This window comes from Eucalyptus grandis, chromosome 6 (assembly GCF_016545825.1).
Source record: "Eucalyptus grandis isolate ANBG69807.140 chromosome 6, ASM1654582v1, whole genome shotgun sequence".
NCBI classification, from domain to species: domain Eukaryota; kingdom Viridiplantae; phylum Streptophyta; class Magnoliopsida; order Myrtales; family Myrtaceae; genus Eucalyptus; species Eucalyptus grandis.
Genome location: NC_052617.1, coordinates 971,875 through 992,387, shown reverse-complemented (window position 1 = coordinate 992,387; position 20,513 = coordinate 971,875). Strand labels below are relative to the sequence as shown.

Sequence of the window (20,513 nt, the reverse complement as noted above, 5' to 3'; positions counted from 1 at the left end):
CAGTCTGGATTGAGTCTAAGTCAAGTTGGGTATGTTTCGTTAAAATTATATTGTAATAAATTGTGATATGGATTAAATTCGTAAATTTGGATCATAACATTTTCAACCCAATCGACTTGTTTGAGGGCCTATGTTTAAGCCTTGCTCGTTAGCAACTAAAGGGAAAGCGTCGTTGCAGGGGCATCAACTTCTATCTCAGTTGTCAGTTCTCTAAATGAGAGCAAGAGACGCTAAGGCGAAAAGAATTATAGTGTGCTTTCGTCCCATGGTTCTTTATTTTCTCTTGCGGTTCATTGGCTTGTTTTACTTCATTTATCGTTAGGAAGAGGTTTCTTTTTTATACTATAATTTAGAGAGGCAGTATCCCATTGCTGTAGCTAAAGGTTACTCCAAGAGAGGACCTTTAAGGTCTTCATTTAATGTAATATTCTTCAGGTTGACAAGACAAAACCTAAATTTGCCGGGTTAATGTTTTCTTGGAGGACTCATTGAGCAATTGGTGGCCTTTTCTTAAGCTCTAAAATAGCAAAAAGTACCAAAAACATTCTAAACCTATTGCATTAATACCAATTCGGTAATAAAATTTTCAATTTAATCAATTTAGTCATAAACATTTGAACATTAATACCAATTTAACACATCCTGCCAATTTAGATCGAAGTCGCCGATGTCGATGTCGACCTCCTACTTTGCACGGTCGGCATTAAGTTTATAACTAAATTGATTTAATTAAAAGGTTTATAGCTGAATCGATACTAGTATGATAAGTCTATGACTTTTTTGGTACTTTTCCTCTCTAAAACTTGGATCAATATAAATATATTGGTCCTTTTTACTTTAGGAGTTTATTATACAAGGCGCAGATTGTAGGGAAAAGTACCAAAAAAGTCTTAAACCTATTGCATCAGTACCAATTTAGTCATAAACTTTTCATAAACCAATTCAGTCCTAAATATTTTCACATTGGTACCTATTCAATCCATTTGGCCAATTTTGGCCGGTGACACTAATGTGGACCCTAGCTAGTGGTTGGATGTTAATGTGGACCCTAGCTAGTGGTTGGATGTTAATGTGGACCCTAGCTAGTGGTTGGATGTTAATGTGGACGTTGGCCACGCTAAGGTAGCAATTTTTTAGTAATTTTTTTTTGTTTTTTTTTTCCTTTTTCTTTTCTCCCTTTTTCCTCCATGGACTATCCTCCCAGTGGCCAGCAAGCCTCACATTGGGCAAGGCCCATGAAGCCCTTACTTGCCCTTGCTAGCTGTGGACGAGGCCACCTCCACTTGCAGGGAGGCTAGGGCGAGGCTAGCCTCACCCAAATCTAGGTGAAGCAGCCTCGCTTGCGGCCCTAGGCGAGGTTAGGCAAGGGCCGTGGCCCTTACGGTGGACGACGAGAGCTTCGAGGGCTGCCGGTGGGAGGCTCGCCAACTACGGCGAGGACAAACCAAGGAGGAAGAATGGAGAAAAGAAAGGAAAAAGAAAAGACAAAGGATAAAAAATAAAAAATAAAACAAAAAATAAAAAATAAAAAATAAAAAATAAAAAATAAAAATTGCCATGTCGAGTTCATCATCAGCCTATGTCCACATCAACATCCAATCACTAGCCGACATCCATGTCAACACCGGCCAGCCAAAATTAGCTTAATTGACTAAATTTGTATCAATATAAAAAGATTTATGACTAAATTAGTTCGATTGAAAAATTTAGAATTGAATTAATACTAATATAATAGGTTTAGAATTTTTTTTTTTTTGGGTACTTTTCCTGCAGTTTGTAGTGATCTATAAAGAAATTTCCATTTATGTGGGGGTGCTTGATAGTAGGGGTGAGCACGGTTCCCGGAGTAACCGGGAACCGGGAACCGAACCGGAGGAGGGTCCGGTTCGGTTCCCGGTTCTAAAAGGCGGTTCCGGTTCCCAGAAAAAGGGAACCGAACCGGAACCGGTCATAATTAAAAAAAAAAAACCCTAACGTCACCCTCGAAAGATTTCCCCCCTCTGCGGATTCTTCCCCTTTCCCTTTCTTTTTTCTCTCTCTCTCTTTCTTTCTCCCCTTTTCCTCGTCACGTCACTTCCGCCCCTCAACTTTTTCTTTTCTTCTCTTTCTCTTTTCTCTTTCCTCCTCTCTCGGCCGAAACCCTACCCCTTCTTCTTCTTCTTATTTTTCTTCTTCCTCCTCCTCTTGCAAGCACGCTTCATCCACCACCACACCGCCGCCCCACGCCCTACTCACCACCACCTCTTGGCCACCGAACCACCACCACCCACCGCTCGTCCGACAAGCCGTCTCGCCGTTGAGCCCGACGAGCTGTCGCGCCATCTGCGCCGCCCCTCGCCGTCGTGAGCCACCGCCGCTGTCCCCAAGCCACCGTCACCACCTCTTGCCGCCTGAGATTAGCTTTCGGTCTGTACTGAAATGTCGCTCTCCGCGGCGTTCGGTGAGTGGCTGGAACAGCTGGACCGGACCAGGAACCAGCGCCTCTCTCTCCTCCAGGTCTACTCCACACCGCGACGCGATCTCTCGAACTTTTCTTCGCGAGGCGATTGGTTTGGATTGGTAGCGGATGAGAGGTGCTGGAAATTTTTGCAGGCGAAGAGAGAGAGCTGCAAGCCGCCAAATCGCTGGTCCTGGAGTCAAAGCGCGCGGTCATCAGGTCGATGGAAGAGAGGTGCTTGAGGCTCGAGTGGAGCCTAGCTTCGCAGAGCTTGAAGATCTCGGCTCTCGAATCTAAGATTGCCGCTCTCGATGCCGAGTACGACAACAATGTCCAGCGACTGAGGTGAAGCATAGACTTGTCATCATAAGATTTTGGTCGCATGTTATGGCTTATTTATGCTTGATTTTAGGGAGTTGAAGTGCGAGGTGGAGGAGCTTGAGGAGGCGGAGAAGGAGAAGGACGGATTCTACCGAGCGCAGACCGGCGAAATGAAGGATTTTAAGGAAGCTACTAACGGATTCGTCGTGGATTGCCAGATTCGCATGGAGGAATTAAGAGACAAGCTAAATGAGGTAAAAGAGAAGCTCTCTATTTTCGGATCTGTGAGCTAATGTGATACTGTGCTGGATCATTCTGTTAGCTAGATCAAAGGCTGCAAGGTGATAGCGATAACGGTGAACTTTTATCGCTTGTTTGGCTACTATACCAGAGAATGAAGAAAGATTATTGTCCCCTGTTATCTTCGCTTATGTTCGATTTTGATTTGATGAAATAGAGCTATGGTTCATCTTGAGTAGCATACGAGATAACTTGAAGATATAAAGTATCATGTTTTGATATTCTGTGACTGCAATTATTTGTGATGTGCTAACTGCAAAATGAAGTGGATTTACAAGAGTCCATGCAATTGCTTCTCCCAGAATATACCGTATAGGCAGAACTAGCTGGAGATGCTTCCATATGGTATGTTGCTTGAGACCAATATGCGACTCTGCACGAATGATTGATGGTGCTATGAACTGGTCTCAATCTCGTGAACTAATTCTTTGCTTAGTTTTTCAGCATGGTCGTCGTGGCCACCGGTAAATGAGTACACTCAAATGCGAATTGAAAAGCCCTTCAAAGCATTTTTGTGTAATTAGTTCTTTGTGTTTGTGATTTTGTTAACGTCAGTTTGTTCTCAATTTCCTTTGCTTCTCTGCTTTCCTTTGTCAGATCCAAAAAAAAGAAAGGAGCAGTTGAGGGCTCACGTTCTCTTCCCCGAGTAATATGTAAATTGCGAAGATAGCTCACTGGTCAAGAGCGAAATGCCAAGAGCCTATGCTCATACAACATGCCTGTAGTTATTATTATGAAACACATTAACGATAAGGAATCACCAAATTATACATTAGACAATGTTTTCTCTAGAAAACTATGAAATTAGTTGTCTATTTGAATGTAAAAGATTCACATTGCTGTGTATTGGCAGGTACTGAAAATGGAGGGCCAACTATTGAATTATTTTGGCTTCTGGATATTCGCGCCCACTACGAAAATGAAAAAAAAAAAAAAAAAGAACCTGTTGGAACCTGGAACCGACGACCCGGAACTCGTGACAGGGTAGGTTCTAGGTTCTCGGTTTCGACGGGTAGGTTCAGGTTCCAAAATTGAGGAACTGTACCCGAGGGTAGGTTCCAGTGTTCTAGACGGAACCGAACCGGAACCGGGAACCGCTCACCCCTACTTGATAGGGTCATTAACTTCTCTGTTTGCTTGTGATGGGCTTGAGGTTTAGAAGATCCTATAGCCGAAGAATGAGATGAGAAGTTGACATAGAACTTTGTATATAAGGTCGATCATGTATCAAGATCATGCTATCATCTTCTTCCCAACTTATCTTGGATGTACTTTATAATTCTTCAGTTAGCAGAGCGTCAGAGTAATATCGCAATATGACATTTTCTATTGGAAAGCACAAGATAGACTACTTGTAAAAAAGTTACAAGAGGTTGCCACCCCAACGAAAAATTATTTCCAATAAAGGACCTCTCTAAAAAATGTCCTTGAGTTCTGAAGTAAACGCTGTGTTTTGCTCCTTCTATAAGCAGCTAACATTTTTTTCTTTAAATCAGCAATAATACTGCTGAACTCCTTGCTTTTGGTAGCAGACATTCTTATCCATGCCCGGAGTTCATTTGAAACTTAAGAAATGATTGGAATCTTAAGAAGGACCTTAACTAGCTAGGATCTTTACATGGTCCCAATCCTAAGCTAACAAAAGTCATCGGATTGATGCAATCCTACTGATCCCATTGAACCAACTTTGACATACTTTGACCTTCAAATATGTATATTCAATATTCAGGTGACAAAAATACTAATATTTCTTGTACATGTGGTATATAAACTATAAATTCAAGCCATTTTGAAGTTTTAATGTCGTGCGACGTTCATAATTAACAAACTTCCTAGGACTATCCAAGATTTTTGTATCATTGGTGTGATTTCTGGGATCTTACGGTCCACCATTTGATGTTAGAATCCAATCCTTTAGACGCCTTCATTGATTATAAGTTGGATCTCGCTCCTACCAACCTTGTTCTTGACTGCAGAAAACTCAGCCAAGAAAGCACCAACAATTAATGATTGTTCCTAAGATCCTGGTGCCTAAGAACCCTAGGGCAGACTTACAAAAGTGCCTAGAACCGAGAATCAAAGCCGTTCAGCTTGTTACCGATTGTCAAAATGCTATTTGTTGACACCTGAAATTTTTGTCGACATTTTAATTGTCCATTTTGCAAAAATATAAAAAATGAAAAGCAAAAGAAAAAAAATGAAATGAAATGAAAAGAGAATAAAAATTAGAAATAAGGAAAAGAAAAAAAGAGATAAATAAAGAAAAAGGAGAGAAAAGGAAAAAATAAAAGAAAGAAAAAAATGATAGAAAAGGGAATCGGGGGAAGGCTGGCGGGGGAGAGGATCTCTACTCTCCGTGAACTCTCTCTCTTTTCTCTCTCGGGGCTCTCTCGATTCTCTCTCCGGTTCGCTCGATCGCGGGGGACATCGGCAAAAACGGTGGCGGTTACAAGAACGGTGACGACGCGGCGTCTCTCTCTCTTCGCCGGATTAGAGGCGTTCTCTTGAAGATTTCTTGGATTTCTGGCGGAAACGAGAGAACGGGTTTCTCCTCTCGATCACTCTCTCGACGGGGTCTCGAATCTCCGGCGAAAAACCGTGAGAATCGGACTCTCCCTCTCAATCGCTCTCGGTTCCGGTGTTTCGAGAGTTTTTTCGACGGATTTCTCTTTCGCTTTGAGGCAAGGATCGCGACATCGGCGACGACGCCCACGCTAACCGATCTTCTCCGGATCGGGCTCACCGGATCGGTGAGTTCTCTTTCTATCACTCTCGATCCGTTAGAGTTTCGATTCCTGTTTCAATCCGTTCGGGTCGTGGATTCTGATCTCTCTCTCATTCGGATGCTCGCTCACTTGATCGATCTGACGCCCTCGTTGCGGATCATGCCCTTCCGGAACTTGAGATACGGGGTTCGGGTTCGCACCGAGTGGGAAGTCTCGGCTCAACTCCAAAGATAGAGCTCCAAAACTGATCGGTGACAGCGGCTCTCTATCTGTGGCTTGATCAGGTTTTCTCTATCTCTCTCTTGATTGCTCTGACTCGCGCACGATCTGTTGCTCTCTCTCTCTTGGATTGTTCTCTGACTTGATTGCGATCCGTCCTTCACTCTCCCTCTTTCTTTTTTCGATTTTGTACTTGTATCTACTTTCTAGTTTCAAAGTTTCGTGCTTTCATTAGCCTCTCCTGCCAAGTCACCTTAGCTTGTGTGTCATTCATGCTAATTGCCATGTTCGTGATGTTATGTTTGGTGCCATTTACTCCATAACCTGGAAATGTCCTCCACCTGTTTGATAAAATTTCTGAACTAGATCAGTGTGTGTTTCGATTCAGATTCCGATTGGGAGCTTCCCTTTGCTTGATCGATACATTAGTTTTGTTGTATATATTTTACTTGTATTTCGTTTCCTTTCATTTCAGAACTTAGTAGTTAGCCGTTTTAGGATTTGTTATTGAAATTCTCGGATTAGATACATATCCAGTGCAAAGCAAGCTGAGCAAGCAGGACACGCACAAGAAGAAAGTTGATTTGTTTTAATAAAAATTGGTCCCCTGCTGCCGCAGTGTTCATTTTTTAGAGTTCCTTGTTCACAATATTGAATGTGTTCTCTGCCAGAAAGTTGTGAATTCATTGGTGCACTTCAACTGGACTATTGTCCGGCATTTTCCCCCCTTGATGAGTTTGTAGCTGTTGGTAGACCGGTATGAGTTGTGCCTGAAGTTCACCTTAATGGAGAAACATTTCCTCAGCAGCAAATGATTTTATGTCAGGAAAGGATTTTATATCTTTGGTGCGTGTTGGACGATCTGTGAATCTGGCATCTAATGCTTACATTCAACTTTTGCTAGGGCCAGCAACAACAATGTTGTTTGAGTTTGTCAAAGAAATGCCTAAACATGAAACTGAATGGAGGCTGGATTTCGCTTCTCTTTTTAGGCGTATTTTTTTTTACATGGGTTATCATTCAACTATTCCTTGTTGTCTTGATAGATCTGGTTTATGAGAAAGAGTAGAAGCTAAGGATTATGATGAAAATGCATGGGCTTAGTGATGGACCATTTTGGCTGATTTCCTATGCTTGTTTTCTCTCCTTATCTTCAATCTACATGCTGAATCTGATTATCTTATCTTCTTTGAACTTGATTTGCCTTGATCTGCAAATTCGTATAGCTGATATGTCACTTTCTGTTTTGGCTGAAACGAGGTGTTAGATAAGGTTTTTTGACTTCGAGCCCTTCTAGACATATAAAATACACTTCTAGAGCTTCAATTTGATATGTTGCATGCCCTGAACGGATGTCATCCGATCATCAGAAAACACCTACAAAGTCTGTTGATTCTGCAGTAATTTTTTTTAGAATGATTTGCTGTTCTGACTTACTGCGATTTTCTGTTTTAACTGGAATGACCTGGTAGATGATGGTAGATGATGTTATTAAGACTTAATATCTTCTGGAGATTTGTAATAGACTTCTCGAGCTTTCCATAGACATAATATATGTGCGATTTGACTATTGTTTTCCCTGCCTAATGAATGTTACCATATCAATGTTTGATTCTGGAAATTCAGAGGATAGATTAGACTAATTTTCATTCGTGCTATGATTTCTATGATGATTTTTTGACGAAGTTGTCTACATGAAACTTGTGCCTCATTGTCTTCTTGACATTTGAAACACGTGTTACAAGTTTCGCATTAATGCATGTCATATCATATTTGAATCTCGTTTGATGTGAATATCATGCATCCATTTGGTTAATTGCAATTGAAATTTGTCAAGCATGACATTCTTAGCTCTAAGTTACTTTGCAATGTTAATGACTTGTGTGACTTCTTTGTATTCTAATTTAGGGTTAAATGTTTACCCAAACCTTTTTCGCATTCAATCTTATGTCATGTGCAAGTTTCACATTTTTGTGCATTGTCTAGGTGATTTACGAACCATTAAACGTGCATTATATTTTGTTTTGTTTATGGCTGATATGCACGATTTCACAAATATCAATTTTTGACCATAAATTAAATCTTGATTGGACTTGAACCCTATTAGGAAGTCTTAAGATTCATCTTAATCTTTCAGATGATGTTAATTTTGCATCATTTACATATCATTTGGTTTAGAAATTTGTTTCTTTCATTTGTATGCACCTATTCACATGTTTCTTAGATTAGGTTTAGATTAGTACCCCGAAGATGGAGAAGGTGTGAAGATGGTGGAGGTTGATGTCCACCCCGACCTTTATTATGTAATATTCGTTTCTCTCCCGACATATGTCTCGGGTTCCATGTATTGTATAAAACCCGATGAGTTGCGGGTTTCCTTTCTTTCCCAATTGCTTTCTCCTTTATATTCTTTAGAATTGCATGATTAGGTTTAACTGCTTTTCTTGATTGTTTACTTCATGTCTTGCACTTTCATTTTCATTGATTGTTTTCCCTTTCTTTTTTAAGAATAGAATAGAATGAAAGTAATCCACCATGCATGATCATTTAGTACCAAAATAGATGATCTCGAAAATGTAAAAAGAAACGCATGGACATGTTAGGAAAAACACAACATACTGTTTAGGTACCGAAAGGGCATTAATAGTAATATTAGCCTAACCCAAGTCCCCGAACCTAGATATTTGGTTGTGTAGGAATCGAGGGAACACTCCCGACCCTTGATTGGGTTTTCTAACCGACCCCAAAAATGAGGCTAGTGGCGACTCTTGTATATTTTTAGGTTGTTATAAACAACTAGATCGCATAAATAAATCCGCTGTCACGTGGGATATGAGCTTGAGAGAGCTCGCGATCTCGTGAGGGAACTCTCGTGATCAAGTACCCCTAAGCCCGACCTTTCCCCTCCTTGGACTTTTCGAGGGCGGCGAGATCGGGTTGCGACACTATTCCAAACAGCATTCTTGTTCTGGGGAAAGAAAGCCACTCTTTGAGGTACTTCCTTTACTAGTTGACTCCACCGAAAATTAGCCTTCTCACTTGTATTTGTCTCGGAAATGACAGATCGGTACATGGTAGGATTGAAAATACCTATCAATAGACAAAGACCAAATGATTCTTATCTTCAGTGTGATCCACACTCTCAATATTATAAAGAAAAATGAAGGAATACCACACCGTTCCCATTCCCAATCTTGGATTAGCTATCCTTTTTTTTTATCAATTTCTACTCTAGGAGTGCTCCTGCTCACTTCCATCATCCACGTTATGCAAAATTCGTGTTTTCTTAGATAGTTAAACTTGTAGAATGTGGTTTAGCTTTAGTAGTTAAATAGTTCTGGGCTTATCCCATTTATTGAGCTGAAATTCTGTAGGCCTAGTCATGTTGCTGATGGAAGAGGTAGTTATCTAGATTCTTCGATGGATTCTTCGATGGATTCTTCATCCTTAGTTATGCTTTTCAAAAAATACATCTATAGCATGAAATTGTGATTGCAACATCAATGGATGAAGGATGAGTTTCATTTTATTGAGGTTATTTCACATCGATTACGGAAGAGTTGGTTTATAAGTGTAAGAGAAAACCTTTCTCCTTTGAGCTAGCTTGTGAGGTGAGAGAGACTTAAGACCAACCAACACTGGTATCAGAATCCGATTGCCAATAAATCTAGACTCAACAATCACATGGGAGAGTTACGAGTTGTCCCTACTCCAATTTTGGTATCAAGATTTGATGTGTGATGGGAAAATTGTTGAGACTATTTCACATCAATGTATGTGCTCTAAATATATCTTTTGTTAGGTACAACAAAAAGATTTTTCTATGGCAACATTTCTACAAACAGCTTCCCTTGTTTTCTTGTAAGTTGAGCTTTATTGCATTATTGCATGTGTCCAAAATCGACAATCAAATAAAAAAAAAATCGTGAACAAGTAAATAAGCTTGTGATTTTATGCTAAGTCCATTTCGTGATATGATACTGTCTTTAATGGATGATTACTTTCAAAAAGCCATGTCCACTAAGTTGATGGAGCAAAAAGTTGATATATCAAAGAATATATAGCCACCATCTTTTTGATTCAAGGCATTGACATTTCCCTAAAACTAAATAATCATGCTACATGAATCAGATGCTCTTCGACCAACCCTTGATGAATAGTCCTAAATATTATAAGATGAAAATGCATCATTACGTTTTTGATTCAAGGCATCATAAATGTTGGCCAGAAACCTGGCTATGTATTCCTTTTTTACTGTGACATGCTTTGTTCTTAAGAGAAATTAACAATTCTTGACATTGGTTGAGATGCTTGGATATATTGTATGGACTGGTTTCACAATGTAATCTATGTTGGGAGTAGCAGAAAGTACAAGAACTCTTCCTAGATTTTCCTTAATAAGAACTGAACTTAAATGATTAAAAGGTAAAACAACTGAGGCTTATGGCTACTTCCATTAAACTAGTCTACTGATATGCTCTCATTATGACTTGTGGGATATTCTAAGTTTATACGAGCATCTCGCTATTGGATGTTTGAAACTGCGTTTGAAGACGTCGGTTGTTGATCCCCTCTACGTGATCCGCGAGTCAAGTCATAAAATTGCTGTTTTTGGGGATAAGTACACTAATGGTACCATAAGTTATGTATGGCGCTCACTTTGGTGCCAAAAGTTTTCACCGAATCACTTAAGTGCCAAATCGGAGAAAAAAACTATAACTTTGGTGCCACCGACGAGAAATTTCGATCAAAATGATTACGTGGCATTTATATTTATAAAAAAAAATCGACAACTCTTAATATTGTCCACAGTGGATGGCATAAAACGATGTCGTTTCCTTTTCTTCGTAAGAAACGATGTCGTTTTACCATTCCACGTGGATTACCTACAAAACGATCGTCGTATAGTAGATTCAATATGATAAAAAACGATGTGGGCTAAAAACGGTGTTCGTATAGGGTTCTCGCTCGACGCCATCGGCCTTAGCTCGCTAACCCACCGTCGTTCACTCGCCCACAGTCACTCGGCCGTCGTCGCTCGGCCACCGCTATATTTGCGGTGTCGTTCACGTTCGTTCACTGGCTGCATCCTCAACTCTCGCTCACTCAGGTTTGTCATGTTCTCTATGTGGGTCAATTTACTGAAAAATTTAGGATTCCGACGGGCAAGTTAGGGCGTGGAGGGCAAATTGAGAGCTCGGCTTAGGGGGAAAATGGTGAGGAAAGTCGGGGGGAAAGTCATGGGGACCGAACAGAAAATTTGAGGGTTTCGTCGTTCATTCCGTTTCTTTTGTCGGGACCGAATAGAAAAATAGGGCGCGGAGGGAAAAATGGGGCTCGACTCGGGGGGAAACAGTGGTGGAACCGAATTTATTTAATTAATTTGACTGCTTCTGTGGGGGAAACAGAGGGACCGAATGTGATTGAATTGAAAAATGGGTGGTGGGACCTTCTTTGTTTATTCAATTCGGTTTCTTTTGTTTCTGTAAAAGCACTGAATTTGGGAGATTAGTTGCATTTGTTTCTTGACAACAAAATGACAAGGACCTCGTGAAGTTGATGATTCTGTCATGTGGTCCCAACAAGTAATGACATTTGTTTTTTTCATTGGGTGCAGCATCGACATGGACGCGAATCAAGTAGGCATCATTGTTTGTTATGGTAAAGAGTTTCTTATTGGCATCGATGATTGAAAATATACTGGTGGAAATGAAGGTACTATTTATGTCAATGTTCGGAAGCCATCATATATTGATTTTCTGAGGGATTTTGTGTATTTTTTATGATGCAAAGTACAAAAACTACATTACTGTGTTCCTGGGAAGGAATTGAAGAATGGCTTAAGATTTTTTAATGACGATAATAGTATTAATGAATCATTTACTATTATTATCTTCACGACGAAGAAGCTAAGGTATATGTTGAGTATTATAGTGATGGTGAGGATGAGGATGAGGATGATGATGAGGATGGTGAGGATGAGGATGAGGATGGAGATGAGCAGACCACCACTGAAAGAGGAGAAGTGAGGGATCCTATTCAAGCGAGTAATCATGTTAGGGATGAAAAGGAGAGAACTCACATTGATAGAGATGAACAAACAGTGACATGTCCTGAAAGCTTGGGTGAAGATTTGGGTGATAAGGATTTCTTTGGATTAGAATATGAAATTGCTTTATCCAGTGAATCGGAAGATGAATATTTTGCTTCAGTAAATTTCCCAAGTGACAAAGATGATGATGAACTTGCACAATCAAGACTAAAGCAAAGGGAATTTCTGAGAAAAAAACTTGCATCTTCAGCAAAGAGGCCCGAGTCAGTAAATAGGGATGGAGTTCCAACTGAAGGTAATACAAGTGAAAATGAAGAAAGCTGAGGCGATGAAGTTGCTGATTCAAAGAATGAGCTTGACAATGATGATGAAAAACCTGCTTGTCGAAGAAAAAGTAAGTACCCTTGCTATGATCCGACTGTTTGTTTGTGGGCATGAGATTTGACGATGCCAAATAGTTCAAGGAAGTTGTTGTGAAGAACTCCATTGGTGAACAGAGGAGTGTTAAATTCATTAGAAACACGAAGAAATTTGTGAGAGCTAAGTGCTCACAACCCAATTGTCCATGGAAGCTTTATGGCGCACTGAGTAAGAATGGGTCATTCCAGATTAGGTCTTTGTAGGAGGAGCATACTTGTTCAATTATTTTGAACAATAAAAGGGTAACGAGTGTGTGATTATCGAAGCATTTTTTTAACACTATTAAAGCAATGCCTAGGATCAAGAGTCCTCAATTTCAATAGTTAGTGAATGAGCAAGTATGGGTTAATATGTTAAGGAATCAATGCAATAGAGCTAAGATGAGGGTGATGAAAATACTGATGGGTGGGTATAAGGAAGAATATGCGCAGATACGGGACTATGCTGGCGAATGCATGTTTTAAAACCCATATAGTAGGGTGTATGTAGAGATTGTAGAGAGGCCACTCCCTGATCTTGGGCCTAGATTTGATAGATTTTATGTTTGTTTTGATGCATGCAAACGGAGCTTCTTGACTGGTTGTAGAAGAGTTATAGGATTTAATGGATGCTTTCTAAAGGGTTTGTGTAAGGGGGAGTTGTTGGCTGCTATGGGGAGAGATGCCAATAATCAAATGTTTTCGATAGCTTAGGCGATGGTGAAGATAGAGAACAAGGATATTTGATCATGGTTTCTCAAAAATTTAATGGCTGACCTTGAGATAACCGATGAATGAGAATGGGCATTCATAAACGACCAACAAAAGGTAATTTCATTGTCAATTAATTCACTCCCTTTTAATATTAATCATTTGCATATTTTTCCTGACTTGTATTTATTGGTTTGAATTTTTGTAGGGACTTATTCCTGCATTGGCTGAGTTGATGCCACATGCTAAGCATAGAATGTGCGCGAGGCACATATATGCAAACTAGTCAAGGAACTTCAAAGGAGATAGGCTCCAAAAGCAGTTCTGGTAGATAGCAAAGAGTACCAACATGGCTGATTTCAAATTAGCCAAACAAGGATTGTTGCAGTTGACAAATGAAAGTTTTGATGTACTCTTCCAGACAGAAGCTAAGCACTGGTGTCGGGCCTTCTTCAGCGAAGAGTTCAAATGCGATATCATTGATAACAACCTTAGTGAAGCCTTCAATGGCAGAATTTTAAAGGCCATGTACAAACCAATCATAAGCTTGCTTGATGATATTCGAGTGATGGTGATGACTAGACTGCATAGGCAAAGAGATGAAACTACGAAATGGACTAGAGACTGTGGCCCTAGGATTATGAAGAGATTGGATGCAAACATTGCTGCTAGTGGGCTTTACCAAAAAAAAAAAAAACATTTACGTTTGTAGGTTCTATCATCCAGTTTGGAATGGAGATAATGGATATGAGATTATTCAAAATTAAGATAAGTATGTTGTCAACCTGAATAAAAGAAAGTGTTTATGCTGAGCCTGGCAACTAAATGAAATTCCCCGTGCCCATGCAATTTGTGCTATTCAGATGAAACAAGAAAGCCCAGATGATTACCTACATGATTGGTACAAAAAAAGCTTATACCTTGCTTCATACCAATTCATGATGTAGCCTATCAGAAGCAGCAAATTTTGGAAGTCAACAAATCATGAAAGTCCTCTACCTTTGCTGCCGAAGAAGCAAATTGGAAGACCAAAAAAGAAAAGAAGAATGCAACAGGAAGAGGCATCAAGTCAGAGGATGAGTAGGGCTGGCTCAAAGATGAAATGCTCATATTGTCGCAAAGAATGGCACAATAAGAAAGGTTGTGAGCTGAAAATGCAGCATCAACAGTAAGATGTAATGGTTGAAGGTAGGACAGAAGGCCCTGCAGTAGTGCCTACTAAAGGGCAAACAGAAAGCCCTGTTGTAAGGTAAGTATCCTCTTTACCTCAGTAACTTTACATTTCCTATTCGATAGAGTTTGATGGTTGACCATGTGTACTGGCTTCTCTTGTGCTTTTCCTCTATCATGCACTTGTAATTTGATAAGTTTTCTCCATTTGTTTCCACCATGAAAATGAGTAGATGTCTAATTATTCATTGTAGTTGGTCATGATCCTGATATAGTACATTGTTGTAAGGCATTCTAAAAGACCAGAAAAGGCCGTATTGTAGGCTCAAGTGTAGGGACATGGACTGGAACAGGTAGGACAACAACAACAACAACAACAACTGAGTCCACCGTTGAGCAAATGAAAAGAAAAAAAAGTTTATGTAAGTTGTACATCGTTGTGTTTGTCTTTTATGAGCTGAATTTTAAATTTATTATGTGTTTCTCAAGTGAGAAGACGAGCAACTACACAAGTTGCAAAGGCTCCTCCCCCATCTATTACTGCTGAAAATAATGCACCACAGCGAACAAGAGAGACTATTGAAAAAAGATTAAGATACTATGGTTATGGGATTTACATAGATGAACGAACTGGAATAACTATTTTGAATGTAAGATTTGTAGGCATCATACATTTAATTTGTTGTACTTCAATTCATTTGGTTGATAATATTGCTATGTTCTTGTAGACTGGGAGAACTTCGGAGGTATTTCTCTCTCGAGGTGAGCCAACTCAAGAATCAAGGAGGCAGTCAAAGAATAGTGCTCCAAAGAAGGAAATAGTGGATATAGCTGCAAAACAGCCATCCAAACAGAACCTAGCACCAGTTCCATCTCAACCAACGATTGGGCGTGATAGTGATGATAAGGACCAACACATGACACATGCTAGAACAAGAATAGCCACCGTCAAAAACAAGGAAAATGAGGTGACAGAACGCCCAGTTAAAGAACTTGCACATCCAGTTCGAAAGAGTGCTTGGATTATGAATCAATTCAAGGCTCCAAGACGAAAATGAGATCAGGGTGTTGTCCATATCGACTGATGGGAGGGTGCTGGACTTAGTCTCTTTTTATGTGGTGCTGCTGATGGGAGGGTGCTGGACGTAGTTTATATTTATTTTTATGTAGTGCTGGACATGATCTCTCTTTTTATGTTTTCTTTTTTTAGGAGGGTGCTGGATATTATATCACTGATGGTAGTTGCTGCCTCCATATTGCCATTGGTTTTTTTGAAGAGGGTGTTGAACCTTCAGTGATTAGGGAGTGAAGTTCATGTTTTTTTTTTTTTTTTTTGTAAACAATCAATCAATATCAATGACAATAGCTGTTTCTATATTTTTTTTTTTGCTATTGGTGCAATGTTCTTATGAGGTTGCTATTATTTTTAAATTTAAATGTGTGCATTTAGTGTTCTGGTTGAAGTTGAAGTCGTTGATGCGTTAATGCTATAGAATGTGGGGTTTGCGTTGATGCTATCTGTGGGGTTGTATGTGCTGGAATAAGATGCAGTTTTGCGTGCTGGTGCATCTCGTTGCAGGGCTGTTGTGTTGCAAGAAGATGCACCAGCAAGCCAACTGATGCAAGAACAAAATGCAGGATGCACCACGACTGGTGCAAGTTTGAAATTGGCACTTAAGCGATCATTATTTACAATTTGTGCAACAGAAGTGATCACTTTGTAATTGCGACTAGTACTTAAATGATTAATTTTATAAAAACTTAGCACTCAAGTGATCACTATTTACAACTTTTGGGACTGAAATGGTCATTCGTTAATTTGCCACCATTCCTTAATTTTGCCATGGTTTGCAGTTGCAGCAAACCAGCAAACCATTACAATGATAAAAATGCAGCAACCATTCTATTTGAAGCAAAAACTAACCAAAACAAACATTGTCAATACACAACTAAATAATAAAAAGTGCTCAGAACTAATGTATTCCATTTCGCCATGGTTTGCAGTTGCAGCAAACCAACAAACCAACAAATCAGGAGGGCAAATAAAAAATGCAGCAAGCAAACATTGCATTTCTGAAGTGCTCACAATTAATGCATTTCAACTCCAACCTTGCATTTCTACCATAGATTACAACAAAACCTTCTGCTTCATACAAAAATGGTAGACATATAAACTTCGACTATGGTAGACATACAAACTTCTTCTCATTACTTACTTCACATTTGAATAAACTACACAAGAGAATAAGAATATAATTAACGCTCGATAAAAGTTTCTTTCAATTTTCAACTTTAAAACCTCCCTCTTCAAATGGTCGACCAGAGATGTTAAACCCTTTATTTGAGCTTGCATTGAGTCGACATCCTCCAACTCGTCCATTAACGCATGTGAAGGTTGATTTCAGACTTCAAGTAACTCCAGGATCACCTCTGTCGCTCGATCAGAGAATTTTCTATCAACCCATTTGAAATATTTGCACTTTGAGCCTTCTCTATATTTGCCGCACCCATGGAATATTCTCCCGGGATTCAACTGAGTCCAAGATGTTCTTTTCGGACTCGGTAACCCACAATAACAGTAACACTCACCATCTAATTCGCTTTTTTTTATAGGAATGTGAGCCACTACTGAAATTTCTGCCCTCCATTCGCAAGAGCGAGCTGATAATTTTGAGAGAAAATCGAAGTATGCACTTGAATTGGTCGATTTGGGGATTTAGGGTTTTCAATTTCCGATTTTACTCGAATTTGGAGATTTAGGGTTTCTTATTTGGGGGAAAAGACGCTAAACGGCGTCGTTATGTTGTTTGCATGCTGATTGTATTCTTCGGCAATCCACGTCGGCTTCAAATATTAATAAAAAAAAAGGCCACATCAGATTTCCGGTCAACCAGATCGGAGTTGGCACCAAAGTGAGCATTTTTCAAAATTTTTGGCACTTAAGTGATCCGGCGGAAACTTTTGGCACCGAAGTGAGCGTCCTACACAACTTATGGCACCATTAGTGTACTTATTCCACTGTTTTTGGATTTATCCTCTTTTTTCTGTTTAACCCCTTTTTTGTGGATATCCCCCCCCAGGTCCTTCGACACCACCAAACGTTTGTACGCGCTTGTCCTATCATCTTCCACTTTTTAGTTGATTCCATTTCCCCTTGCTAGATTCTTTTTTGGTCGAACCCTTGCTAGGATTCAATCACAAGAGAAAATGAACAAAAAATGTGTTCTCCATCCCCGTTTTCCGATATGATGGTCACGTGGTGATACATCAACATTACATATCTGCAAAAAAAAAAAAAAAGAAATATTTATCAAATTAGCAGAGGAAATCATAATCAACATTACAAGAAAAAAAAAACTAGTGTAACGGTCCTCAGTGATTCCATATTATAGGGGGAAATCAAATAACCGTAGGTGGGATTGGAATTGACCCAATGAGAAGATAAAGCAGGTGCAATTATTTAGTGACGTGAAAGAAAGACATGTGGGGTCCTCGTAAATGTTGGGTGTCGTGAAAGACCTCCACGGCACGGTTGTCCCAAAGTCATCAAAGTTGTCATATCATATATAAAATTTATGCAATTTTGGGATTGACGTGACCACAATTTTTGGATCTATCCTATTTAGGGTCATTTTCCAGGAAAATATTTTCCTAAAAGTCATTTTTCAGAAAATGACTATTTTCCAGTGTTTAGCCAAAACCTAAAATTTGAGTGGAAAATATTTTCCACCGTTCGTTAGCTCATTTAATTGTTTGAGAAAAATTATTAAAATTGAATTTTAATATTTTTAATTGACCAAAAATTAATTTTATTTTTTTTATATTTAAAAACGAATTTTTAATTATTTATATTTTTAAAAAATCAATTTTTTTCTTTCTTTTCTTTTCCTTCCTCCTTCCTCCTCCTTCCTCCTTCCTCCTCCTTCCTCCTCCCGCTGCGCCGCCTCCTTCTTGCCGACGATGGCCGACTGCCCGGTGGCCGACCAAACCCAGGTGGCCGGATCCGGCGAGCTCGAGGCTCGGTTGATCTCGCCCGAGCTTGCCACGAGCTTTGCCGGGCTCTAGCGAGCTGCGAGCTTGGGCTCGCTTGGATTGGGAGCCCGAGCTCGCCGCCAAATCCGGCAAGCTCACGGCTTGCCGAGCTCGGCGGCTCGCGGCAAGCTCGGGCGAGGCTCGAGCCCAACCTAGCTCATCGGATCTAGCGAGCTGCAAGCTCGCCCGAGGTTGGCGAGAGCTTTGCCTCGCCGGCCTAAGGAGGCCGGCGAGGTCGCCAATCGCTGGCTTGTGGCCGGTCACGGTCGGCTTGTGGCGGTCGCCGCCCACCGCCAAAGAATAAGATGAAAAGGAAAGAAAAAAAAAGAAAAGAAAAGAAATTAAAGACTTGATTAAAAAAGAAAGAAAAAGAAACCATAAAATTAAAACGAAAATGTATTAATAAAAAGAAGTAAGAGGGAAGAAGTCATGGAAAACGTTTTCCTCACTTTAAAGGTTGTATTTTCCAATGATGGAAAACATTTTCCTTGACTAGTTTATTTTTTGTTAAACGAACATCGGAAAATTCGGAAAATATTTTCCCGAAATCATTTTCCATTTTGTTAAATGAACGGACCCTTAGTCTCGAATTTTTTTCTAGTCCCCACTCGTCCCTTCCTTTCAATTAACCAAACGTTACATTTGGGTTGCGGTCAAGGCCGATGCAACTGCAATTTTTGGGTCTATCATCTTTTTTTCTTTAGGTGGACCCCACGCGTTTTTCTTGCACCCCACCGAACATTTGCACCTGTGTTATCTTCTTAATTGGTCAATTCCATTCCCACGACGGATCAACAAAAAATTTCCATTCCCAACTTGGCAGATTCGGTCTCAAGAGAAAATGAACAAAAAGTGTGTTATCAAAGTTGTCATATCATATCTAAAATTTACGCAATTTTGGGATTGATGTGACCGCAAATTTTGGATCTATCCTATTTAGGGTCATTTTCCAGGAAAATATTTTCCTAAAAGTCATTTTAGGAAAATAACTCTATTTTCCGGTGTTCGCCAAAACCAAATTTTGAGTGGAAAATATTTTCCATCGTTCGTTAACTCATTTAATTGTTTGGGAAAAATTATTAAAAATTGAATTTTATTATTTTTAATTGACCAAAAATTAATTTTATTTTTTATATTTAAAAACGAATTTTAAATTATTTATATTTTTAAAAAATCGAAATTTTTATTATTTATTATTTTTTCTTTCTTTTTCTTTTTCTTTTCCTTCCTCCTTCCTCCTCCTTCTTCCTCCTCCTTCTTGCTTGACAATGGCCGATTGCCCGGTGGCCGACCAAACCAGGTGGCCGATCCGCGAGCTCGAGGCTCGGCCGATCTCGCCCGAGCTTGTGCGAGCTTTCTTGGCTTTGGCAAGCCGCGAGCTCGCGAGATCCGGCGACGGAGCTCGGGCTCGCCTAGATCGGGAGCCCGAGCTTTGCCGCCAGATCGGCAAGCTCACGACGAGCTCGGGCGAGGCTCGAGCCTCACCTAGCTCATCGGATCCGGCAAGCCGCGAGCTCGCCGGGCCGGCGAGCTTTGCCTTGCCGGCCTAGGGGAGGCCGGAGAGGTCGCCGGTCCTAGCTTGCGGCCGATCGCTGGCCACCGCCAAAGAATAAGATGAAAAGGAAAGAAAAGAAAAGAAATTAAAAACTTGATTTAAAAAAGAAAAGAAAAAGAAAGCATAAAATTAAAACGAAAATGTATTAACAAAAGAAGTAAGAGGGAAGAAGTCATGGAAAACGTTTTCCTCACTTTAAAGGTTGTTTTTTCCAATGATGGAAAACATTTTCCTTTGACTAGTTCATTTTCCGTAAAACGAACATCGGAAAATCCCAAATTTTTTTCCGAAATCATTTTCCGCGAAATAAACGGACCCTTAGTCTCTTTTTTCTAGTCCCCACGCGTCCTATCCTTTCAATTAACCAAACGTTACATTTGGGTTGCGGTCAAGGCCGATGCAACTGCAATTTTTGGGTCTATCATCTTTTTCTCTTTAGGTGGACCCCACGCGTTTTCTTGCACCCCACCGAACATTTGCACCTGTGTTATCTTCTTAATTGGTCAATTCCATTCACGACAAATCAACAAAAATTTCCATTCCCAACTTGGCAGATTCGATCTCAAGAGAAAATGAACAAAAAGTGTGTTAT

General features: G+C 40.0%; 1 protein-coding gene across 1 annotated transcript; it reads left to right on the top strand.

The window, feature by feature from the left end:
* The first annotated feature begins 2,393 nt into the window (after positions 1-2,393).
* Positions 2,394-3,943, top strand: LOC120294711. Its single transcript, XM_039315142.1, has 3 exons — positions 2,394-2,496; positions 2,593-2,782; positions 2,850-3,943. Exons 2-3 carry the CDS (start codon positions 2,661-2,663, stop codon positions 3,049-3,051), a joined length of 324 nt encoding a protein of 107 aa, XP_039171076.1. The 5' UTR covers positions 2,394-2,496; positions 2,593-2,660; the 3' UTR covers positions 3,052-3,943.
* Positions 3,944-20,513: the final 16,570 nt, after the last annotated feature.

What these genes read in the sequence shown, in the direction of transcription:
- LOC120294711 (XM_039315142.1), top strand. Translation starts at nt 2,661, where the DNA reads ATGGAAGAGAGGTGCTTGAGGCTCGAGTGGAGCCTAGCTTCGCAGAGC. An exon ending in AACAATGTCCAGCGACTGAG is followed by an intron (nt 2,783 to 2,849) that starts GTGAAGCATAGA and finishes GCTTGATTTTAG; the next exon opens with GGAGTTGAAGTGCGAGGTGG.